This window comes from Geotrypetes seraphini, chromosome 10 (genome assembly GCF_902459505.1).
Source record: "Geotrypetes seraphini chromosome 10, aGeoSer1.1, whole genome shotgun sequence".
Lineage (NCBI taxonomy): Eukaryota > Metazoa > Chordata > Amphibia > Gymnophiona > Dermophiidae > Geotrypetes > Geotrypetes seraphini.
The window spans coordinates 63,943,378-63,969,945 of NC_047093.1; the positions used below are offsets into that span (position 1 = coordinate 63,943,378).

General features: G+C 44.0%; 1 protein-coding gene across 4 annotated transcripts in view; it reads left to right on the forward strand.

Annotated features, from left to right (window-relative positions):
• Positions 1 to 26,568, forward strand: part of CAMSAP1 (calmodulin regulated spectrin associated protein 1) — a 170,166-nt gene that overhangs the window by 54,549 nt on the left and 89,049 nt on the right. For all 4 annotated transcript variants that reach the window (XM_033960900.1, XM_033960901.1, XM_033960899.1 and 1 more), the window contains 4 exons: positions 8,571 to 8,712; positions 11,926 to 12,065; positions 12,204 to 12,300; positions 22,203 to 22,383. In XM_033960900.1, the coding sequence (XP_033816791.1) occupies positions 8,571 to 8,712; positions 11,926 to 12,065; positions 12,204 to 12,300; positions 22,203 to 22,383 (560 nt within the window). The remainder of the gene's footprint in view (positions 1 to 8,570; positions 8,713 to 11,925; positions 12,066 to 12,203; positions 12,301 to 22,202; positions 22,384 to 26,568) is intronic.

Genomic DNA, 26,568 nt, shown 5'->3' on the forward strand with positions numbered 1-26,568 from the left:
TTTGAATCCTAGTAGGTTTAAAGACCTAACACTATTTTGCCACATTTTCCAGTCTATGATAAATCGGTCGTGAAACAGATACATGGAACACTGTTGATAGCTCAGAATCTTTTTCTGACTTTTTATCAGATAATGATGACAAATCTGTTTCCGGCTTCTAAATTTTGGAACGAATGTCTATAACAAGATATGTTTCAACATAGAAATTTGCTCCAGAGATGCTGTTGCAATGTTGCATTCCACATATCCTGCAGAGTCAGAATTGAAGACTTATTTAATGGAACTCTATTCTGTATCCCCAAAACTATTATATTGACCTCATGAATGAATGTGAATTTCAAGGGGGTTGGGGAAGCCAAGCTTAAGATCTTCTTGCCATGTTAGAATCTGCAGCCTGCACAAGACCTGTCACTGACTTTTCTACACTCTCGAAACACTCTCAAGCTGTTCTGATTTACTGTCCACTCTTAGACCCAGACCTGTACAACTCGCTGGCCCCCTGCACCACAGCTTAATACTCCCTGGTTCAGAGAGGCAGATTGTCTGCCAGCACCAGATGTTCTGATGTTGCACTGGGAGAGCAGGGCACTTCAGAATCATCGGAGCTGAGCAAAACATTGGAATCTAGCAGCATAGCTGCTTTCACATTAGCACCATCTTTACTTTTAATCAGTGAGAGGGGACAACCCTGTCAAGGTCTTAAGAGATTTTTTTTTTAACTATCTTGTGGATATCATTTTGTTTCTTTTTTTAATGAATATTATTCATTGCATCTCTAAGGTAATAAGCAGCTAACTAGTTTTGACTTTGCTCTTTATTCTAGCACTATGAACATTTATAAATTGTCTTCTTAATTCAAACAAAGATGTTGAATTGATATTGCTTCTTGGGTCTTTTATGCCTAATGTTTTGTAAGCAACTCAAGGGATAATCTTTCTTTTTGTAGAGTAGATCACCTTGGCTTAGAAAAGTATTCCTTAATTCTATACATTTCCAGTGCCTAGTGGATATTGGACTCCTTTGATCAGTTTGTAACTTATTTTTTTAAATCATTTTTGTGTCTTGCTGTCTCTTTTTGTGTAAGTCTGATCTAATGCATGCCGTAGCACACTGCATGCTGGAACCAGTGGAATTTGTGTGCGTGGTACAGTATGATTCTCATTATAGTATATGACTTATCAATCCGGGCTGGGAAAAATGCCTTCTAAGTACATTTATGAATTGGCAAATGCAAATATTCCTGATCATCAAAAAAGTCTTAATATACCGTACATTATGAATCATTTGACATTGTAAAAATTTCTTCTAATTTTCCTAGACAATTTTATATTTAAGCTTTAGTATAAATATTTCGGTATACTGTACTGTATAGTTTTGAAAATTGTTCTAGTTGCTGATTTAAATGGCTTTTGGACAGAGGTACATTTTTCTCAGCCTGTGCCATCATGAGCAGAATGTGCATTTTTTAATATATAGCTGTAGATGATTTTCTGTTTTGTGTGATATTTTGAAAATGAAAAGTTGGAATTATACTATGGATTAAGAGACTTAATTTAATTTGATCAGTCTGACACCATTCCTGTTGAATATATTAACAGTAACATGGCAAGTAAATGTTATGCTTGATATTTCTGGTTGATAGACAATATTGTTTACATCATGATCACTTCACAGCAGTGATGCCTCACTGCAAAGCTCTTACTTCTTTTGCTGTGTCTTCTTTTTGCATTGGCACCAGTTGTTTATCCCCTTGTAAGCATGGCCAAGCAGCTTAGAGTAGAGAGTTGCGTGGGGACAGAAATCCCACCCGTCCCCATGAGGAATCCCCTCCGTCCCCACCCGTCCCTATAAACTACAGAAATAGTTATTTCATTTAATTATGCTACTGAATTAAAGGCTCTGGTAGAAACCCATTTACAAATAAGCAAAAAGACTTTATTAATTTGGAAATATTAATTGGGAAGAATACATACTTTGTAAACGGGTTTCTACCAGAGCCTCTAATGTTTATAAATTTGTATCAACACAACTAATATACTACTTTATCCTAAAGCAAAAAAAAAAAAAAGGAAATAGAATTTTTTTCCCACCTTTGTTGCCTGGTTTCTGCTTTCCTCATGTTCTCATTCAATTCCTTCCATCCACTATCTCTCTTCGTCTTCCATTTGCTCTGTTACTGTGCCTCTCCCTTTCTCCTCCCTTCCAAATTGGTCTGGCACCCATCTTCTTCCCTCCATTCCCCCCATAGTCTGGCATCTCTGTCTTCTTCCCTGCCAGCGTCTTCTCCCCACTCTCTCCTCCCCATTTCCTTTCAGCGTCCTTCTCCCTCCCATCTTACTCATGTCCTGTCAGCGTCCTTCTCCCACCTCTGTCTTCCCCATGTGCTTTCAGTGTCCTTCCCCCTCTGTCTTCCCCATGTGCTTTCAGTGTCCTTCTCCCCCCTCTGTCTTCCCCATGTGCTTTCAGTGTCCTTCTCCCCCCTCTGTCTTCCCCATGTGCTTTCAGTGTTCTCCCCCCTCTGTCTTCCCCATGTGCTTTCAGTGTTCTTCTCCCCCCTCTGTCTTCCCCATGTGCTTTCAGTGTTCTTCTCCCCCCTCTGTCTTCCCCATGTGCTTTCAGTGTTCTTCCCCCCCCTCTGTCTTCCCCATGTGCTTTCAGTGTTCTTCTCCCCCCTCTGTCTTCCCCATGTGCTTTCAGTGTTCTTCTCCCCCCTCTGTCTTCCCCATGTGCTTTCAGCGTCCTTCTCCCCCCTCTGTCTTCCCCATGTGCTTTCAGCGTCCTTCTCCCCCCCTCTGTCTTCCCCATGTGCTTTCAGCGTCCTTCTCCCCCCCTCTGTCTTCCCCATGTGCTTTCAGCGTCCTTCTCCCCCCCTCTGTCTTCCCCATGTGCTTTCAGCGTCCTTCTCCCCCCGTCTTCCCCATGTCCTTTCAGCGTCCTTCTCCCCCCCGTCTTCCCCATGTCCTTTCAGGGTCCTTCTCCCCCCCCATCTTCCCCATGTCCTTTCAGCGTCCTTCTCCACCCCTTTGTCTTCCCCAGTGCTTTCAGCATCCTTCTCCCCCCTCAGTTTTACCCATTTCCCTTAAGCGTCTTTTCCTCTCCACTCCACTTTTCCTCCCTTTCTCTCTCCCTTCCCCTTACCTTCGTGGCGCTTCCCTGCCCGACTGACAACAGAACAGGCCCGGTCCGACAAACCTCCCTGCCCTGTAGCCGCGAATCTAAATTACCTTCTTACAGCAGCTGGAGTATTGAAGCTGCTGTAAGAAAGTAATTTAGATTCGCGGCTACAGGGCAGGGAGGTTTGTCGGACCGGGCCTGTTGTCGATCGGTCGGAGGAAGCGCCACAAAGGTAAGGGGACCTGGCCGGCTGTGCACCCCCCCTTATGGCTGCACCCGGGGCGGACCTCCCTCCCGCCCCCCCTTGATACGCCACTGCTGATTGCAGCACACAGCCAATGGAACGGAAGTCTTCCCGATGTCAGCGCTGACATCGGAGGGAGGGAGGGCTTTGCTTAAGCCCTTCCTCCGACGTCAGCGCTGACATCGTGAAAGACTTCCGTTCCGATCGGCTGTGTGCTGCGGCAGGGCAGGTAGGGAGAAGACAAGCCTCGCATCCAACCCCGCAACCCTCGGAGACATCCCCACGGGTCCCGCGGGATTCCTGTCGTCCCTGTTCCCGTGTAGCTCTCTAAATTGCAGTGTAGGGGACTTTCTAACAAACTGAATTGCACTATTTTTTTTCTAAACAAAAGATTTTCGTTCAAAACTAGTGGTCTACAGTGAAAAGTTGATAAAATATATACTAATTGTGGATTGGTTAGTTAACATCTGAAAAATTGAATGCCCAAAAATGCTTTTTTCAAGGTACATCCATCTCATTTACGGTCTGTAGCATTATTGCAAGCATCGATATGCTTGGCTAATTAAAATAGTTTGGTGCTTGTTAGTGACAGGTAAGTAGATAGTTTAACAAACTAAGGGCCCCTTTTACAAAGCCGCAGTAGCAAGTCCTGGCGCGGCAAATGGGACACAGCCCATAGGAATTGAATAAGCTGTGTGTCACATAAGAACTTAAGAATAGCCTAGTATCCTGTCCAATAACATTTCCATGCTACTGATCCAGGGCAAGCAATGGCTTCCCCTATGTCTGTCTCAGTAGCAGACCATGGACTTTTCCTCCAGGAACTTGTCCAAATCTTATTTTTAAAACCTGCTATTCTTGTACAGTCCTAGATCGTGTATTCCATCTTGCGAGATCTCTTATAGGAAGCCTCATTTACATATTTTTCATCCCCAGGACTACATTTTGACTTCCAGTTGTCTTCCTACAAGCGAGAGAGTAGGAGCTGTTCTTTTCTGCTCATGTTTATTTTATTTTATTATTTTCAATAATTTTATTTTTTTCTGGGAATTTCATGCTGCTGAGGGTCCCCTTTGGGGACAGCTCTGGCTGCAGGAGATTGCAGACTCAAATGGGATGGATTCTGCTTCCAAGGGGTGGCTGCTTTGCAGTGCACGACCTTAGACTGCTTTTCCAGTTTTGGGGCTCAGGGACCGTTCCCTGGGGAGCTGTGCTCACCCCAGGTTCATCTACTAGTGGATTGGAGAACAAGTTGTGTGGCTCCGTGGTAGCGTGTCCAGGATCAATGCTGACTGTGTCCCTCCCCCCCCGGTGAGGGTTGATGTCTCCGGCCAGGTCTGAACTTGAGAGTCAGTCAGAAGAAGCCAGAAGTCATTCCACATTTGTTTCAGCTTCTTCTACAGCTCTCACCACACAGCACGGCACAGTGAGTAGCAGGCTGTCAGCCTGAGAAATCAATTGGGGGGTAGGGGAGGAGGTCTATAAATCTAATTTTTAAGAGTTAGTACTGGGTTCTTCCACCTCAGAAATCCTAAAATTGCTACTTTTTTGTTTTCTGTGTGGCTTTTCTGGGCCATTATTGGCGCAAAAAGTGCTGCTGTGGTGGCCGTCTTGGATTTCCCAGTTCCAGTTTAAAAGCTTCTATCTGCCTCAAAAAAGTGGTATGGACTCCCCAAGGCTAGATTCTTTCTGGCCTCATTTGTGGTGGATGTAATTTGGGGGGGGAATCATCCGATTTCACTTGCCGTGCGGTGCATGGGGGAGCCCATTGGCTTTAGCCCCCCCCTTCCACCCCGCCCAGTTGGGAGGTTCCGGTACTCAGTTCATCTGTGGTCAGTCCAAAATTTAGCCAGGGAGGCAGTGCAAGTGCATCTCTGGCAAAATGCAGCTGCAATTCGGTTCCGTAAGCCCACAAAAGCTCCAAGTGTGCTCAGAGGGGGACAACTGCTATTTCCCCCTGATTTTTATTGATATGCTGTTTCATGTTTATTTGGCCAGTTAAAGCTTGCCTAATCCATCCGCCTTCCATGGCATCCCTGTCAGCGCCAGGGTTCTTTTCCCCAAGGATACTGGTCCCCAGCAGCAGAGCCATGTGCAGATGGGGACAGTCTGCCAGTGGTCAATTTTAGATGATCCAGATGATGTTCTCATGCCTTTGCTTTCTCAGACAGGCATTTCCACAGTGGGAGATTTGGCTGCAGTCACGGATCTCTCAGACCCAGATCTGAATGAAGCTCCGGATCTTGGGGAGAACCCCACTATGTGGAGACCTTCCTTTTTACCAAAGGTGGCGTCAGCCTTTCACGTCAATCAAGAGTTTTGTTTGCTGCTTTTCACCTTACAGGTTCGGCTAAACAGGACAGGATTTTGCAGAGGCTGGATGTGTGAATAGTTTTACTTCAATACCTGGAAAGGACCAATGATTCACGTCTCTCCAACCATCTTTTTGTGCTGATTAGCCAATCAAGATGAGGTAGACCAGCTTCCAAGGCTTTGATTGCCAGATGGTTTCACATGGCAATTTTTTCTTCCTACAATATATTGCCTGCGGCAAACAGCCACCTATCTTTCTCACAACACATTTGACTAGAACCGTTGCTGCCTCCTGGGCGGAGTCTCAGCCTGTTTCACTTGTTGAAATCTGTAGAGCAGCTACTTGGTCTACTCTCCATAACAGATTCTACAGTGTGGATGTGGTGGCTTGCGAGCATGCCACATTTGGGTCCTTGGTTCTACGGGCAGGCTCATCTGTTCCTTCCCAGATATTTGGCACTGCTTTGATATGTCAGCTTCCTAAGTGTTTGCAACAGAAAAGAAGATTAGGTCCTTACCTCGGTAATCTTTTTTTTAAGATGTAGGATACTGTTCAGATTTACAATTCACCTGTTTACTTCCTCAGACATTGCTGGGGTCCGTCATGGCATGACTTCTCCTGTCGTTTGAATGAGCATGTAAAAAAACAAAACCAACAGCCTCACAGGAGTATGAACAACACTATTTTTCTTGAACCTTGGGATTTCTTTTGATGTGTTAGTGCTAGTTGCACATAGCAAGTTGGTTCCTGGATACTTCTAAGTTACGAGTTCATGTTAATTATTGTTCTTTTTTCATGAGGAGCAGAGCAGAAAGGTATGTTGTCTCCTTGGAAGTTCCCCATGCCCCTCCTTTTCTCTTTTTCTGTTTCAGTGGAGTTTGATTGTTTTGGTACTATCTGAAGAGGGAGCTATTCTCCATTGGTAAAGGGGAGAAGTTGAAGGATATGAGTGCCATCCTTCTGCAAAGTTTGCAACTAAAAGAGGACGATAGCTTCAGTACAGAATCCTATGTCTTATAACAGAAAGAAGATTACCGATGTAAGAACAAATTTTCCATTATTACATTTGTAAACTTTATTTTACATAAGATATTTAGATCAAAAAAAAGGAATATCAAGTCACAGTGGTCAGTTTTCAGCCTGTTTTACAGAAAAAGGCCTGTTGAATGTGTGGAGCATTTTGTAAAATACCTAGCGTGTTGCAGGGAAAACACTTGTTTTCTTATATTAAGAAGCCTGGCATCACTTGGTAGCTTCTGCATGTAGACTTCATACAAATATAAATGCCAGTTTTAGAATACCTCTCTATATATATAAGACAGAAAGGGGCTGTGTTTTGGGGAGTTAAAAAAATTATGCATAATTATATTCCTGATCTTGAATAGGAATATATGCACATTTTGAATAATTTCTATGCCACCTATGCAGAGGCATATGTAAAGTGTTTGTTGCGATTCAGGGGGTAATTTTGCTTTGCTCTCCAGAATCTTTTATAGTTTAAAATGTTAAAAAAAGCCTATTAGAGCTTTGCTTTTCAATTAGCTCCATACATATGTATGATTTTCTAGACTACAGCTCTTATGTATAAATTGCTGGCATTTATGGAAATAGCAAAAAATAGGAACTTAACTTGTATAATCAAACACTTACATGTGTTTGCAGTCTGCATGTGTAAATTATGATTTCTTCCCATGAAGATGTCATCTAAGACTTATGTAAAGATGAAAATAAGCAGGTATAACAATAGTATTATTGCATATAGCAATAAAAAAAAGTGAAACTTCAGTGCCGAATAAGGAAATTATTTAGGCTTCTTAAACTTGTTGCTAACTGATCAGATTCAATTTTTAAAGCCTTTATTGGGTATAGTGGCTTAACACTGGATATCTTGTTAGCTTGGAAAGGCATTGTAGTCCACATATGTACGTTCTTATCAGCTTGACTGTTTAGAGAAGATGTGTTTTAATGTAGTCATTCTACTGCCGTTGCCACCGTTTATTTGAGCAGTTAATAATAATAATAATAATAACTTTATTCTTGTATACCGCAATACCATGGAAGTTCTATGCGGTTAACAATAGAAGAGACTGTACATTTACAGCGAAGTTACATATTACAGCGTTGTTACATTTACAGCATTAATGAATGCTGACACTGGATTTTAACTCTTTGAATAATTCTTTTAGGGGCCCTTTAGACTAAGTTGTATAAAGGCACTAATGAGTGCCTGAAACAGCAAAGATGGCCTAACGTGGGATGCGCTTAAATGTTCTGTGTGTTTTGCCATCTGCGCATGCTAAGGATGTAGTAATTATTTTCAAAACAATTTGGGGAGGGGGTATGTCAAGAGTGAAGAATGACTGTAAATTTGCTAATCAGCTAGCTCGCTGACATAACCACCATACTAGCTGGTTAGTATGACCATAACACAGGGGCCCTTAGCACAGGGCCATATATTCAAGAAATGAGAAACCTTTTTTGATGGCTATGCTAAAAATGGGCTTAATGTGTGAGAAAGCACTCCCTTACATGGGACTAAGCCCATCTCTTAGTAAAAGAGCCCTTGTCTCATTACCAGATTTCACCAGACAAAATATTTTGTTCATTCCTGACCTATTGAACTGAATTTAATCTTGCATGATAGTTATGAAGATATTGTCCTCTTAAATTTAGCTTCTAAAACTAGCCAAATCATATGATGTGGTTTTTTTGTATTTGATACTTAATTGAAGCTAAAAAGTTATGTTGATTCCAGAGTGAGTAGTTTTCCTTCTTGTGGAGGCTTGGGAGGCAGTAGTTGCCATTGATGTTAAATTGATCTAAATCAATTTTGAGCCTCCTTTGAAAAATATTGCAGATGGTGTTGAAGCTGACTGAAATTGTCAACTCTTCCTTTAGGTTCGTTATCGACGAGACCACCCTTCAAGCAGGCAGTTGCCATATTTCCCTTTGCTTGAAGATCTTATGAAAGATGTTAGTGATGGTGCTGCTCTTTTGGCTGTGATACACTACTATTGTCCAGAACAAATGAAACTAGATGGTATGGAAGAAAAACATTTTCTTTTAAAATGGATCAAGTCTTTTGTTTAGATTCTACAGAAAATCATCATATGGCTTTGTTTTTCATTTATGAATTTCAGTGGAATTCTGGGCTGCTGGTAGTATTCACTATCACCACAGTTTTTGCCATGAACATAAGAATAGTCATACAGGGTCAGATCAATGGTCTGTCTAGCACAGTATCCTGTTTCCAACAGTGGCCAATCCGGGTCATGTGGCAAAAACCCACATAGTAGCAACATTCCATGCTGCCGATCCAGGGCAAGAAGTGGCTTCCCCCATGTCTCTCTCAATAGCAGACTATGGACTTTTCTTTCAGGAACTTATCCAAATCTTTCTTAAACCCAGCTGTGTTAACTGCTGTAACCACCTCCTCTGGCAATAAGTTCCAGAGCTTAACTATTCTTTGAGTAAAAAAATATTTCCTCCTATTTGTTTTAAAAGTACAATGAAACCTTGATTTACGAGCATAATTCGTTCCAGAAGCATGCTCGTAAACCAAATTGCTCGTATATCAAAGCGAGTTTCCCCATAGAAAGTAAGGGAAATTCGCTTGATTCATTCCCCCCCAACCCCCGAGGCCAGCAGCATTGCTCTATCCCCCCGAGAACCAGCATTGCTCCCCCCGCTCAAGAAGACCCCCCCCCCCGTGTGATCCGGAATCCCCCTGCCACGATCCGGCATTTCCTACATGATTCGGCACCCCACCACCGTGATCCGGCACCCCCCACCCACCCGAACACTTCGCTTACCCTCCATCTGGCACCCGGCACCAACGCACAGGACATGCCGGTGCTGGTGCCCGAAGATCTGCAGTCCTTTTTGCTGGGCCTTGAGCATCTGCACATGCTCAAGGCCTTCCAGTTCCCGGTCTGTCCGAGATCTTTGGGCACCGGCACTAGCATGTCCTGTGCGTTGGTGCCGGATGCCAGATGGAGGGTAAGTGAAATGTTCGGGTGGGTGGGGGGTGTCAGATCGCGTGGGGGGGGTAGTTTGCCGGATCGCGGGGGAAGGCGCTCGTACATCAAGGCAAGCTCGGTTTGCGAGGCACCAATTTTGCGAATGTTTTGCTAGTCTTGCAAAACACTCGCAAACCGGTGCACTTGTAAACCGAGGTACCACTGTATTCCCATATACATTAATTTCATTGTGTCCCCTGGTTTTTGTACTTTTTGAAAGGGTGGAAGATCGATTCATTCTTACCCGTTCTACATCACTGTACTCTGCAACATAGTCACCAAAAGCTTGAATTTTCTCAAAAGTTAAAATAGCATTCTGTTAAATATAGCTGGAAAGAACAACAAAGGATTGAAGAAGTTTAAATTAAAAAGTGTTTGATTCCCCATTAGTAACTGTCCCTGAAGTAGGCTGCCATTGGCAAAATGTGGCTATGTTGGACAATTTTATTAAAAGTGTATGTTATTTTATTACTTTGATTCATTGTTCGTTGCTCCATTGTTGTTTGCAGCTACACTCTGTGGATCACAACTGCCTCTCTTGTGTTGATACTAATACTCTGTTAAAATACATACAGACCACTTTCTACTTATTTCTAGAAGACATTTCAGAAGGCACCATTTCTATAGTTTAATATTGTTTTTGGATGATCTCATATAAAAATTAAATTTATTTTGTATTGAACCTTTGAATGTACTAGACACTTCCTTATATTTAAATTTAATTTGAGAATTATAAATGATTATATAGTGTGATAAAACACTGGTATTTTTTTAAATTAAGTTTTGTAGAGGGGTGTCTAAAGCAAAATTACATCTTTAACATTGCACTTTTATATTTATAAAAGTGACATTTGGTAATAACACAGATGTCTACATGTTATCTACATTTGCTTGTATAGTTTACAAATACAGTCAAACCACAGTTTGCGAGTAACGCGGTTTGCGAGTGTTTTGCAAGACGAACAAAACACTCAAGCAAACTAACTCACAAAACGAGTGTTGACTCGATAAACGAGCTTCCACCACACCACCCCTTCCACTGCAAATCCCCTCTCCCCCAAGGCCACTGGCGTTGCTCCATCCCTTCTCGACCGAGATCAATGCAGCTGTCCACCTCCTCCCCCCACTGACTGGCACTGTGCCTACCATACGTGTGCCGGTGCTGAAAGTGCCTGCTGCTGATGTTCTATGCTGGGCTGCTGCAGGGCCTTGAGCATCTGCGCATGCTCAAGGCCTTCTGGCTCTCACCCTTTCCGAGATTCTCAAGTCTCCAAGAATCTCAGTATGGGGAGGAGGTGGACAGCAGCACTGATCTCGCTCGCGAAGGGAGGGAGCAGTGCCGGTGGCCTCGGGGGAGAGGGGATTTGCAGTGGAAGTGAGTAGTGCCTTTGGCCTCGGGGGAGTGGGGGGGAGTCAAAGTGGAGGACAGCAGTGGGAGAAATGTTGGACCACAAGAAAACAGAAGAAGGGATATGGGTCAGGGGCAGGGCTGTGGAGTCGGTAGATAAATGTTCCGACTCCGACTCCTCAGTTTTTTGTACTTCTGACTCCGACTCCGACTCCTCAGTTTTTTGTACTTCTGACTCCGACTCCGCGTGAAACAAGATCTTCATCCGCGTAAAAAGATGTTGTGCGTATGGTGGGAGAGCTTGGTTGGATGAATTTTTCGAGTCTACACCAGGTGATATCTACCAACGAGGTATTGAAAATCTTGTTGAACGTTGGAAATAAGTTGTAAACAACAACAAGGGAGAATACATTTATAAATATTGGTGCTCCGAATTGTGCGTTGCGTGCCATATAGTGAAGCACGTGTTCGTTTTGCGGTTACGTGAGGCACTGCATGCATTGGTCTTTATTCTTACAGTAGAGAAGTCATTAATTATAACTTTTTGTGAATTGGGACATTTAAACTTGCTTTTTTTTAATTCCAATCTAAATTTAGTCGGAGTCGGAGTCGGTGCATTGTTTGGCGACTCCCTACTCCAGGTACCTGAAATTTCCTCTGACTCCTCGACTCCAGTCAGGGGGGAGGGGGAGAGATGTATTAAGTCAGTGGAACAAATCATCTGAGTTTCCATTACTTCCTATGGGGAAACTCACTTGAGTGCTTTGGATTACGAGCATGCTTCTGGAATGAATTATGCTCGCAAACCAAGGTACCACTGTATTAGTATTGATGAAAGCTATAAAAGATTCATCAAAATGACATTTATTCTCACATCCTCTTTTAGATATCTGTTTGAAGGAGGTTACCTCAATTGCTGATAGTCTGTATAACATTCAGCTTCTGAGAGAATTCTCTAATGAGTATCTAAACAAATGCTTCTATCTCTCCTTGGAAGACATGCTGTATTCTCCTTTAGTGCTTAAGGTGAGAATGTTGCATTTAAACATATTGGGCTTTTTTGACATTTAAGCATATTGAGCTTTTTTGGCATTTAAACATATTGGGCTTTAAGGTGAATGAGAAAAAAAATGATTACTAATGAAAAATGTGTTTGTGTTTCAGCCAAATCTTATGGTGTTCATTGCTGAGCTATTCTGGTGGTTTGAAAATGTCAAGCCAGACTTTGTGCAGCCCAGGGACATTCAAGAAATGAAAGATGGTAAGATGATTTCAGTCATTTGTTAAAAAGCCTATCTTTAAAAGTCTGTTTTGTTCATAGGTGACCGAGTGGATATGAGAATGAGAGTTTGAGGTAATAGTTAGTCTTCCTTAAAAATGTTTTGTTTTGTTTTTCTTTTCTTTTCTCTGCAAACTGCAAACTTAAATTTAGTAGAAGAAACCAAAACCTAAAGTGTTGCTACATAACATTGCAGCTCAGGGCTGACACCTAGTAAGCTAGGAAACTACTTAAGTCAACAGCATAGCTTTAGAATGATGATAACTTCAGTCATAGCACATCTAAAAATAACACAATCAAGAAAGGTCAGGCCATCTAAATGTTAAAACAACTCAACTCCAGTGCAAGGTCACATTCATCAATCAATTGAGAACCCAAACAGGTAAACTACATGACTAAAAGCATGAGGATAAGAATTTTAGAGAGCTCCTGAACACTCCCATCCCAGCTGTTCCACTGATTAAATGGCCTACACAAGTCACAGTCTCTCTTCTAACATCATTAAATTGGCTATAAGTGAGACAACTTGTCATTATCCCAGGACAAGCAGGCAGGTATTCTCACTAGTGGGTGACGTGATCCAACGGAGCCCCGATGTGGATGCCTCACAAGCAGTCTTGCTTGATGAAACTCGAAGTTTCGAGTCGCCCGCACCGCGCATGCGTGAGTGCCTTCCCGCCCAGCACAGGGCGCATCTCCTCAGTTCTTACTTTTCCGCGGAGCCGAGAAGTCCGTCTACGACTCTCTGCGTGAAGTATTTTCACTTGTGCCTTCTGAAGTCCACAGTTTTGGGTTCTTTTTCTCTTAATGGCTGATTTTCGTCGTACTTTTATTGTTTTTCAAAAAATAAAAAAAATAAAAATTTCCATCCGTTCGACCGGGCAGGCTACGTGGCCGCAGCCCCGCAGCTTCGATCTTGCAGCGGAGCTTTTCCGGCCTATGTCCCAGCCTGCAACCGGTTTTAAAAAGTGTTCCAAGTGTCAGCGCGCAATTTCACTGACGGACCCTCATCGACGCTGTCTTTGGTGTCTCAGGCCTCAACACCTTCCGAAATCGTGCCGGCCTTGCTCAATACTTACAGCCCGTGCTTTCAAGTGTCGTTGCATCTTGTGGGAGTCGCTGTTCAGCATGGAGTCTTCAAGGGAGCTTTCGTCTTCGAAGGGCCCTTCACCATCGGCCTCTCCCGAGGCTCCCCAGGCTTCCACATATTCTGCTCCGAGTCTCATCAAACCGGCCTCGTTTGTTCTGACTCTGTCTTCGACGCAGGCTGCGGTGCCTTCCTCTGTCTCTTCAGGTCAGATAGCGCAGCAGCCCATTCCCACGGTAGTGCTCAAAGTGCCCAAGGTTTCTAAGTCCAAGCACTCTCACACTGCCTCGAGGGAGCACGAAGCTCGTGCAGGTGATCCCTTTGGAGACGCGGATCCATCCTTGCCGGCTTCGTTCCAGACCTTACTTGAGAAGCAATTCATTCAGCTCTTTACCACGATGGGGCCGAAGCTTCTCTCTCAAATCCAGCCTGGGCATGCGGAGGCATCCCGTGAGGTTGAGCCACCTCCAGTGTCGCAGCAGTACACACACTCTCTACAGGGAGCAGAGTCTCTGTGAGTGTCTGGTCTGGCATTGATGCATGCATCGCAAGGAGCAGAATCTCTGCGATTGTCTGGTCTGGCATCGATGCATGCATCGCAAGGAGCAGAGTCTTTGCCCATGTCTCCATTGGAACCGATTCACTCGATGCAAGGAGTAGAGTCTTTGCGAGTGTCTCCATTGGAACCGATTCACTCGATGCAAGGGCTCGAGTCTTTGCGAGTGCCTCGTGGTTCTTCCAGTCAACCACCTCTGCTTCACCGTTTCCAGCCCCATCCATTCTCTGGGGGCCTCAGTGAAGACCCATTCGCCTCGTTTGTCGAGGCACAGCTCGCATCATCGATCGAGGCATTCTTCGAAGCACTCCTCCAGGCATGCCTCGCCACATCGGAAGCAGCCTTTTCTTCAGTTTTCTCCACAATCTACTTCGCCTCCTCCGATGCCGGAGCTCGAGGACACGGTGGGATCTTTTTCTCCAGCACGATCCCCGTCCTCATGAGATCAGGAGGCCTCGACGTCCTTGAGTCCTTCTCGAGGCCCTGCTTTGGCTGACCAGCTGTCTTTTTCTTCTTTTCTCCGTCAGATGGCAGCCGATTTGGACGTTCAGCTGGACACTGGGTCCAAATTCTTGAAGTAGTATCTCAAGACAATGCATCTCCCTCAACCTCCTGCTGAATCCCTCAAGCTTCCTCTTCATAAGCTGCTGGATCAGACCTTTATCCGCTGTCTGGAGACTCCCTATTCCATCCGCACTGTTTCGGGCAAATTGGATGCCAGATACCATACGGTTCATCATAAGGGATTTGATGGTGCCCAGCTTTCACATCAATTCCTTTTGGTGGAGTCTTCATTGAAGCGGTCTCACCCCTCCCAGGTCTATGCCACTGTTCCACCTGGAAGGGAGGGCAAGACAATGGACAGGTTTGGCAAGCAAATTTACCAGAACTCTATGATGACATCCAGAGTTCTCAACTACAATTTTCATTTTATTACATATTTTGAGTTTTTCCTGTCCGTCCTTCCCAAGTTCATGGCCTATTTGGATCCTCGGGCCCATTTTGAGTTCCAAGAAGTCCTGGCCTCATTGTCCCAACTCCATTTGCAGCTGATGCAGTCCTCATACGATGCCTTTGAGTTGTCTGCTCGGGCTACTGCTTGCTCGGTGGCCATGCGACGGCTTGCGTGGCTCCGGACCATCGACATGGACCCCAATCTGCAGGACAGGCTGGCTAATGTCCCGTGTGCTGGTACTGACCTCTTCGATGAGTCCATCAAGGCGGTGACCAAGAAGCTGTCGGACCATGAGAAATCTTTCCAATCCATTCTCCGTCCGAAGCCCAAGCTAGCTCCTCCTTGTCCTTCACGCCCACCTTTGATCTACCAGCGGCGTTTCCCACCTAAACAGGCCCCTGCCATCCATCAGCCTGTTAAGAGGCAGCATCTGCAGAAGCAGCAACAAAAGCCTCAGCCATCTGCTGCCCCCAAGGCTCCTCAGCCTTTTTGACTGTCTCATGGAGAGCATAACGTCCATCGTTCTGCCTTTTCCCGTTTTTCCCCCTATTGGATGTCGTCTCCATCATTTTTACCATCGATGGACGACTATTACCACCGACCTCTGGGTCCTTTCCATCGTAAGGGAGGGATACTCACTTCAGTTCCATCAAGTTCCTCCGGAACATCCTCCTCTGCCCAGACCGCCCTTCTTCTTCAGGAAGCTCAGGCTTTGCTCCAGCTCCGGGCTGTCGAGCCGGTTCCTTTGGCTCAACAGAACAAGGTTTTTTACTCCCGGTACTTCCTTGTTCTGAAGAAGACGGGCGATCTGCGTCCTATTTTGGATCTCAGGGTGCTCAACAAATATCTGGTCAAAGAAAAATTTTGCATGCTGACCCTGGCATCTCTGTATCCTCTCCTCGAGCAGAACGACTGGTTATGCTCTCTGGACCTCAAGGAGGCCTACACTCACATTCCCATTCATCCGGCCTCCCGGCAATACCTCAGATTTCAGGTGGGACATCTGCATCTTCAATACCGAGTGCTCCCTTTCGGTCTGGCATCGTCACCCAGAGTCTTCACCAAGTGTCTGGTTGTGGTGGCCGCAGTGCTCAGGAACCATGGTCTTCAGGTGTTTCCCTACCTGGACGACTGGCTCATAAAGGATTCCACGTCTCAGGGAGTCGTCCTAGCGACCCAGCGGACTATCTGGTTCCTGCAGAGTCTGGGGTTCGAGATCAACTTTCCAAAATCCCATCTACAATTCTCCCAGACTTTTCCCTTCATCGGAGCTGTTCTGGATACTGTACAACTCGGAGCGTTCCTCCCTCCGCAACGTCTGGAAGCTGTTCTCCATCTCTGTCATTCAGTGTCCTCTCGCCCGTCCATCTCGGTGAGACACATGATGGTTCTTCTGGGCCATATGGCCTCTACAGTACATGTGACTCCTTTTGCCAGACTTCACCTCAGGATTTTTCAGTGGACCCTGGCCTGTATTGCAATCTCTCTATCAGAATGTTCTTTCTTCCCTTTTATGATTCTTATAGGTCCTTGGTGGCCCAGACAATCTTTGTTCTCCCTTCTACTTCAACTCAATATCAAGGAACCAGTGCCACTCCAAATTTTTCCCTCTCTTCTCACGCAGAGTCGCGGATCACTTCTGCATCCCAATCTTCAAACTTTACACCTGACAGCTTGGTACCTCTTGGGCTGACTTCAGCTCATCTTCACCTTTCTCAGCCTGTCAGACTTATTTTAGAAGTGCAAAATATAGACAGCAGATATAAATTCAGACACATTTTGATCACTAAATTGAAAATAAAATAATTTTTCCTACCTTTGTTGTCTGGTGATTTCATGAGTCTCTGGTTGCACTTTCTTCTTCTAGTCATCCAATCTTTCTTCCCTTCTCTCAGCCTGTATGCTTCCTCTCTTCCAGACCTCATTCCTTCCCCCAACTTTTTCTTCCTCTCTCCCTGCCCTTTCTTTCTTCCTGCCTCCCTTTCTTTTTTCTATCTTCATGACCCCTTTATTTTTTCTGTTTCCCTTCTTTCCTTCTGTCTCCCTGCCTGCCCCCTTTCTTTCTTTCTCCCTGCCCTCCCCCAAGCCATTGCCGCTACCATCGGAGAACAGGCCCCCAAGCCGCCGCAGCTATTGGGTAACAGGCCCCCAAAGCCGCCGCCGCCACAAGCTCTTCCTGCGTTGGGCCAACCAGCATTCCTCTCCCCGACATCAATTCTGCCGTCGGAGAAGAAGTTCTGGTCCAGCCAGGCAACGATTGGCTGGCCCGTACTTCCTCTCCAATGGCAGAATTGACATCGGGGAGAGGAAGGCTGATCAGCCCGGTAGATCGCCAAGGCAAAGTGAGTCTATCATGGAGCCTGGGATGGGCTCCGCCTTTAACTCACTTTGCCTTGGCGATCTACCGGTCGATTGCGATCGACCTATTGGGCACCCCGAAGCTAGAAGATGCTGAAAAGCTTTGAGAGCGTAGTAAATCACTCTAGAGTTCCAAAAGATTGATATGATACAGCTGTTCTTGGGGAGACCAGTGGCCCTGAGTATGAAGCCTGTCCAGATGAGCTTCCCAAGCATATGTTGATGAGTCCGGAGTGTGGAACAACAACCCTCTGGAAAGATTGGAAGAGTTCATCCACCACTGCAGAGAATGTGAAAGTGACGATGTGACTGTAATGTGCTGCGAGAGTGAGTCGAGAGCAGTGCTACCCGATTCACGATTCAATTATTTTAAAAATCGGCCTCCCGATTCAATGGCCGACCCTTCCCCCGTACCTTTCTAAAGCAGGAGCTGCAGCGCTGCCTCTTGCTGGCCATCCGCTGCTGTTCCTGTTTGAGGGGGAAGGGTCGGTCAGAAAGGCCTCCCCCAGCTTGCCCGCTCTTGCCTCCCCCAGCTTCCCCACTCTTACCTCCTTTATGCTAATAGAGCAGCTTGCAGGCTCGCTGGTGTTATAGCGATCCCTGCAGCTGCCCGTGGTCCTCAGCGGCACGTTCTTTCTGCTACGTCCTGCCCCTGCTCTAAATTAGGCTTCTGTCATTTGCATACAGACATTTCAAACATGTTTATCATATCTGTGTACAATTTGTTCAGTAGTTGGCATAATTTGCAATCTAAAAATCAGCCTGCTCTATATTTAAGGAAACCTGCTCTACTGTAGCCTGTATTGCAATCTCGCTATCAGAATGTTCTTTCTTCCCTTTTATGATGATATCTTTTAAAGATACCATGTTCCGAACCATTCTCTTTTGAGAGACTGTCTGCCTTCCCCCCAGTATCTAGTTTAAAAGCTGCTCTTATCTCTTTTTTAAATGTTGACGCCAGCAGCCGGGTTCCATCCTGGTTAAGGTGGAGACCATCTTTGTGAAATAGGCTCCCCCTTCCCCAGTATGTTGCCCAGTTCCTAACAAATCTAAAATCCTCCTCCCTCACTTCATCCACACATTGAGACTCTGGAGCGCTGCCTGTCTCTTGGATCCTGTGTGTGGAATAGGGAGCACTTTTGAAAATGCTACCCTGGAGATGCTGGATTTTAACTTTCTACCTAAGAGCCAAAATTTGGCTTCCAGAACCTCCCTACCACACTTCCCTATGTCATTGGTACCCACATGTACTAAACAGTAGGTTCGTTCCCAGCACTGTCTAAATTTTTTTCTAGGTGACATATGAGGTTTGTCAACTTTGAATCGGGCACAAACGATCCTCAAGTACACCACCCACCCAGCTGTCTACATACCCACTAAAATGGCTATCCTAACCCTTCCCTCCTGGGCAGAAGCTCCTAGAGACACATCCTCAGTGAGAGAGGACATTGCATCCCATGGTGTCATGGGAGGGGAGAACATTTCCCTCTGCTACTTTCCCTGTCGGTCAATCAGCTGAGTCGGCAGGACTGAGGAAGATCTGCGGCTCAGTTGATCAGTGCAGGGAGAAAAGCTATGATAGAAAGGAGTAGTGCTGCTCGATTCAGGAAAAAAAGTTTTGATTCGATTCAGCCTATTGAATTGTTTTTTTGATTCGATTTTCCTGCCCAATTAGGTGTTTGTTTGTTTTTTCAAACATCCTTGTGGGTTTATTTTACAGCCTCTTCACCCCCTTTGCCTTCTCGTAACCACACTGTGGTGTAAACAAAATAAACAAACAAAAAAGACTTTTCCTCTCTCTGTTAAATCCTAGCTCACGTTTGCGGTCTAACACCAGCTGTGGTAGGATACACATTTCAAATCTGACATATTGTAATCACAAAACAGAAAATAAAATTAGTTTTTCTACCTTTTGTTGTCTGGTCATTATTCAAATTTTGTTGGTCTCAGGCTCTGGTTGTCTTCTGATAACTTGCTTGCCAGGTTCTCCTTCTTTCTTCGGTCTCCCTGCTAACCATCCATCTTCCATCTCTGTCGTCCCCTTCCGTTTCTCTTCCCTCCCCTGGAGGTCTGGCATCTTTCCTTTTTTTCGTCTCCTTCCACAGATCCACCTTTTCTTAACTACCTTTTCATCCAGCATCTCTCCTTCCTTCCCCACCACCCCAGGGTCCACCATTTCTCCCTTTCTTTTCCCAACTACCCTCCTATCCAGTATCTCTATCCTCCCCTCCACACCATCCCTTGCGTCCAACTTCTCAACCTTTCTGTTCCTTCCCTCCCTAAATCCCATTGTCCATCATCTCTCTCCCTCTCCTCTATTTTCAGACCCATTTCTTCCTCCGGCATATGCACATCTCTTTGAACCCTCCCTTCCCTCCCTCCATGTACTTCTATACCAGGGCCCCCCTCCTCTGAAGGTCTGTCCCCCCTTGAAGGCCTGCACCCCACCCTAAAGGCCTGTGCTACCATCCCTGAAGGCCTGTTCCCCCCTTGAAGGCTTGTCCCCCCCTTAAAGGTCTGCAGCCCACCCTTGAAGGCCTGCCTGCCCCCACCCTTGAAGACCTATCCCATCCCTGAAGGCCTGCTTGTCCCCCCTAAAGGCCTGTCCCCCCCCTTGAAGATCTGCCTCCCCCTCTTGAAGGCTTGTCCCCACTTGAAAGCCTATCCCACCACTGAAGGCCTGTCTACCTCCCTTTGTAGGCCTGCCTGCCTGTCCCACCCCAAAGGACTGCTCACTCCTCCCCGGCATCCAGCTTCCACCCCCCTGGCCTCCCTGCATTGTTTACCTTCCAGATGGAACAGCCTGCAAATAAGATCACGGTGTTAGCGATCTTAGTACCGCTTCGGAGCTAGTTCCTCCGTCACAGTCCCACCCCACCTCTTGATGTCAGAGGAGGGGCGGGACCGCGATGGAGGAACCAGCTCCGAAGCGGTACTAAGATCTCTAACACCGTGATCTTGTTTGCAGGCTGTTCCGGCTGGAAGGTAAACAGTGTGGGGAGGCCGGAGGGGGAGCGGAAGGCCGAGGTGGTGGGAACCAGAAGCCGAACACTGGGGAAGGGGAGGGGGGAAGCCGACAGCAGCACTTCCCGACTGACCCTCCCCCCTAGCCTTCTAAAGCAGGTGCGGAAGCTGCCGCTCCTGCTTTAGGGGGCGAGGGGAGAGGGTCAGGCGAATCGGGAAGCTGTTTTTTGTTTTGAACCGATTCAAATCGATTCACCCGAAGTGAATCGGTGAACCGATTCGAATCGGGCAGCACTAGAAGAGAGTAGCTGTGCTTAGCAATTGCTCTTCTGAGCAAGCGCCAGGCACAGTTCCTTCTGCTCTTTACTGGCGATTCTCCACACAAATAGCATGCATAAAATTTGCAAACTATCATGCTGAGAATCGTCCGTAAAATAAAAATCGCTCCCACTATGGCCACTACATCGACATGCCAGATTTTACTAACAAGTTTTGAGAATCTGGCCCTAACTGCCTAACTGAAAAGACCTTTGTAAAAAACATGCTCTGTAGTGCTACTTTTTCTAGCTGTATTTTAAACTAATGTTAAACACTAAACAAAGACTTTCCTCATCTATTATCTGTGCCCTAATCTGATTTTATCCTATGCTCTGAAATGCAACCAAAAATACTAATCTAGACTAAAACACTTTTTATATAAAATCCCTAACAGAGACTCTAATAGCTATACTATTGCCTAAACTGATTTTGCTGAAAAAGCAGAGCACTGAACTAAAAAAGTAAAAGAGAAGGACTAAAGACTGAAGAGCGATCCAGTGAAATCAAAATAACAAGTTTGTCTTGATCAAAGTTGAATTTTATAAACATCACTACTCCCTAATAAAGTGGTTTCTGTACAATGTTTCCGAAAACCTATTGATCAGGATGGAAAACTGTGATTTGTTCTATCAACTGTTCCATGAAGAGTAAACATGTGAGAGCACCAAATTTGTCATCGTTTGTTTGTTTTAACATTTTTTTATGATATCCTTTGCAGCAAGCCAAAACTGCACCTCCCAGATTGGTGTTCCTCGCAGCAAGCCAAACGTGTGCCAAAAAGGGTCTGGAGGTGCACTACAAATTGTGTGGGACAATAATGGCATTTTAAGATCCCTTTGCTCCAGGGCCTGGGTGGAGCAGTGGTGCAATGCAAATGAACTGCCCTTGTATGATTTCTAAACTAAACTAAAACTTAGCTTTATATACTGGGTCTTCAACCAGGTGAAGCTCGACACGGTTAACAGTAAATTAATAAAAATGCTAAAATACTTAGAGATGAATTTTCAAAGTGTTTAGCAAATAGAAAAGTTTTCAAAGATTTACGGAAAAATTGGAAGGAACTGGGACACTTCAAAATGAAAGGAAGTTCATTCTATAATTGGGAAAATTTAAAAGCTAAAGAAAGGCTGAAATTCTTTACTCCTTTAATTCCTTTCCTAGCCAAAATTGTGCTCCCAAAAGGATCTAGAGGTCTTTGCTGTGTTGTGCAAGCCTGGAAGGAGTGCTGGTGCAATGCATCTGGCCTAGTTGTCTGCTGCCGAACAATGGCATGCACTTCGTGGCATAATGATGTATGCACACACGTGCGCAGCTTAGAGGGAACGCTACTGAGAAGCGCATTTTAGTAGGGTTTCTTTGTATTTCAGCTTTTGGTATTGGCCTTAAGCAGCATTACTGAGAACTGCAGTATTTAAAAGTTGTAATCTCTAATCATATTTAAGTTCAGTGGCATTATGCAATATCTATCGCATGCCTTTTTTGTTAATAACCACTGAGTGTACAAAAATTGAATGGCATTTGTAATTGATGAATTTAATGAGATCACAACCAATCATATCATATATCTAATGTTCTGACTCAATTTGTGTTGGTGTAGTTTAGTTCACCCGGCAATAACAAGTTTTTAACCATGAATGTTTGTGCAGCTAAAGCAGTATTACAACAGAAAAGCAGCCGCCCACCAGTACCAATTTCTAATGCAACCAAAAGAAGTTTCATGGGGAACTCGGCCAATGCAGCTGCTCCAGTTGACTCAATGGTTTCAGTTCCAGCAGCATCTGAACCTTGTATCAGATATTACCTGCACCCTGAAGAATCTGACTCTCTGTAAGTCTTGCTTTCTGCTTGTCCATCTTGTTTCATCACCTGCGCTTAACTTTCCTGTTGATAAATTTCATTTTCTGTTATCATTGGTCATTGTGATTTGGTGATTTGTGTGTTTCTACTATGCCGCTGAATGATCTACTTTGTGTCAAATATTTTTTCAAATCTGATAAAATGTAATACATCAAAAGTGATCTTGATTTGGGGTTGAGAGAGGTACCTTTTTAATGTTTTTGTTACCATGACTTGGCTATGTACATTTACCACCCTTTTTGTACCAAAGTAATCCCATGAGGAAGTGAATGGATTCCTGTCCACTTAAAAATTGCTACACCCAGAATTTTAGTTAATTGAGTCCATGGTTATATTACACATAGCAAGCAGGGAAAAAGGGGGAAAATGTGTGTTTGTGCAATTATGTGTAAACTGAGACAAATAAAAGGAAATTTAGAAGTAAAAGCTAATTTAATGAAGTAGAGAACCAAGACTAAATAAGCAAGCCACAAGTTATTTAGTAATACACTTTAGAAGGCATACTTTTATAGACCTGTCATTTTTAACTCATTTTTGCTCATTGTTCCAAAATTATTTTAGAAAGCTAGGATGAAAATAATAATATGAGCAAAAATGGGTTGAGTCATTCTGTTATTCAATCTATATATTTTTTGATAAATCAAGTACTTGTGGTTTCTTGGTACATTTCTTTTCCAATCCAATATGAAGACTAACCATGTTGGAAGTTTTTCAGATAAATCACAAAACTTCAGAGTAACTAACTGGGATAATCTGCAACCGGGAGATCAGTTAAACAAAGGTGTGGAGAAAATGACTCGGATATAACTGCTCCCTCCCTACTTTGGTAATGGGAGGGAGCAGTTATATCCGAGTCTTTTTTTCTCCAAAGGCCCAGATATAACTGCTCCCTCCCATTACCAAAGTAATATAAGGGTAGGGGCAAAAAATATTATCATGCATCAGAAAAAAACTCCACACTAACCAATATACCAGTAGTAATATAAACACAGGTTGAGTCCAAACCAGATATCTTGCTGATGGACTAACAGATTAGTATACAGAAGTTTTACCTTCATCTTGCTCTGATCTCAATATAAGATGGAAATAACCATTAAACCATTTGCATGTTGACACTGTGCCTGTATGCTTTCATTGTCTGTCTGAATTTATTGAATGATGACACCTGGCATTAGTTAATTTCAGTTTTGTAAACATCTATATACCTTTTTAACATGTAGTGTGTTTAAGTTTTAATTTTTCTTTTTATATTGATTGTGTAATGCCAGTTGACATTTTTCACAACCGGAGGATCTTTGGTTTGTAGTCATTGGGCATGAAATTACTAATATTTTATCTACATGATGACTCGACGGGTCCTTTTTCCAGATTCTCAGAAAAATATATTTATATCTAATAAGGTATATTAAAGCAGGGGTTATCCATCCCGTCCTTGGGAAACACTTAGCCAATCGTTTTTTTTATTTTAAGATATTCACAATGAATATATACGAGAAAGATTTGGTTACATCCACTCGGGAGTCAGTACGATAGGTGTTTCATCTGAACCTGCAAACCGGGTCTTGCAGAAAGCCATACATTGTTTTCTGCTCCTTCTACTTAGCAGAGGAACACAGAGTCCCCTACAGTTTTTTCTTTCTGCAAGTGAACCGTGCAGAAGGGGTTGTGATCTGTTCTGCTTATTTTATTCTTTTTTTTTTTCAACAAAGGTTTGTTCTTTTCTGTGGCTTCGGTGCCTTGAGACCCCTTATTCAGGTGTTCTCTGTCTGGGAAAGGAACCAGTCCCGCAGAGCTGGACTGCAGCTTTACAGGGCAAGCTTCGGGTGGGCCTTTGGAGCCAGCCTCCTGTGTACAACCATCTGAGCTCGGAGTCCATCCCTCTTGGAGCAAGCTTGCCTTCTAACCCTGTTGAGGCTTAAGTGCATGCACGTAAACCATTCTGAGCTCCCTTGGAAGAACGGTATAGAAAATTGCATCCTGAGTAAATAATTGCATCCTGAGTAAGAGCTCTTGGGGATTCAGGGCACAGGCTGCGTTTTCCCATCCCCGGTTGCGTATCAAGGTTCCGAGAGGGCAGAGGTTTCAGTCGGGGCTCATCCAACTGGCAGCCCGAAGATTGGACTGTTTGGAGAAAATATGAGGCAGAAATTCCTTTCTCTTCTCTTCAGCTGCACAGACAGACCTGACAGGCTGCCACCTTGGAGACTGTGAGTACAGTTCCATTGTTTACTATTGGAAAATTGTGGGTTTTTTTATCAGTTTCTGGGGGTAGGATTTGTGAGTTTCACCTCAAAAACCCCTTTTTCAGCAATTTAATTTTTTCAAATCGTCTCCATGGGCCATTTTTGGCACAAATTTACTGACAGTGGTCATCTTGGATTTTACTGATCTTTTATTTCAACTTTTTTTCTGCCTCATAACCCCTCGATTATGCAATAAATCATCAGGGATGGACTCCTCAGTCCCTAATCCCAATGATAAAACAACTTCAAACAATACAAAATACAGCCCTAAGACTTATCTATTCGTTGAGAAAATATGACCACATCACAGAGGCATACCACAACTCACACTGGCTACCTATTCAAGCCAGAGTACACTTCAAATTCCATTGCCTACTATTCAAAGCTATAAACGGAAACAGCCCTACCTATTGGAACAATCGACTAACTCATTCCACCTCAAACAGACATAAAAGAACCCACACAATATTCGCACATCCACCAACCAACAATGTAAAACGAAGAAAAATGTATGACAGCCTACTGGCCACCAGAGCAGCAAAACTGGACCGACAACTCACCAACCTGCTGATTTCAACCACAGACTACAAAACCTTCAAAAAAGAAACAAATACCCTACACTTCAAAAAATACATAAAACCAATATAATACAACCAATAATGTTCTAAATCCAGCCTACACTACCAACTACCCCTTAGCAATTTAGATAATGTTCAATCTATTCCTAAATACTTCTTCATATCTCTTCAATATGTACTTCTTAAGATCATAGCAATTCATATGTAATCCGCCTTGAACCGCAAGGTAAAGGCAGAATAGAAATCACTAATGTAATGTAATGTAATTCATGTGTGGATTTTGCTGGACTACCAGTGGAGGAATGAACATGTACCATGTGCCGCAGTTTGTGTGAGGAGGGGACGGGAGAACATAAGAATTGCCACTGCTGGGTCAGACCAGTGGTCCATCGTGCCCAGCAGTCCGCTCACGTGGCAGCCCCCAGGTCAAAGACCAGTGCTCTAAATGAGTCCAGCCTCACCTGCTTACGTTCCAGTTTAGCAGGAACTTGTCCAACTTTGTCTTGAATCCCTGGAGGGTGTTTTCCTCTATAACAGATTCCGGAAGAGCGTTCTAGTTTTCTACCACTCTCTGGGTGAAGAACTACTTCCGTACGTTTGTACGGAATCTATCCCCTTTCAGCTTTAAAGAGTGCCCTCTCATTCTCCCTACCTTGGAGAGTGTGAACAATCTGTCTGTATATGTTAAGTTCAAGTTTCAAGTTTATTAAAAGTTTGTTGTACACGCAATATCAAATTCTTCAATGCGTATGACAATAAAAAAATTGGGAACAAAATAAAACAATTTGTACAAGTAAACATACAATGTATGTACACAAGTAATTAGCAATACATAAGGGAAGAGGGGTGAACTACAATCGTTAAGGAAAGTAAAAATACGTTTAACGAAAAAACATCATAAGGAGGGTAATGAAGAATGTTTTATAAATATGGCTAAGCCAAAAAGAGGTTGGGGGAGGTTGTGATCTATACATAAGGTCTGGTTAAAATTAGATATTTGAGCCTAGGATTAATGATAGATGAATTATCCTATCTATGACTCAAATGCGTCTTTGTACAGGTAGCATTTTTATGTGCTTTTAAATTTTTCTAATGAGGTTTCTCCATATAAATAGATTGGTAAATTGTTCCAAAGCTGGGGTGCTATGACTGAAAAAATTGTAGCTCTTCTGGTACCTATTATTTTTAAAGAAGGGATAGTCAGCAACTGCAGTTCTATTGATCTTAGAGACCTGGCTGAAGAGTATGGTATCAAAAAATGATGTAGAAATATTGGTGTGTTGGTTTGTTGGATTTTGAAGGTTATCAGTGCAATTTTATAAATTATTCTGTGT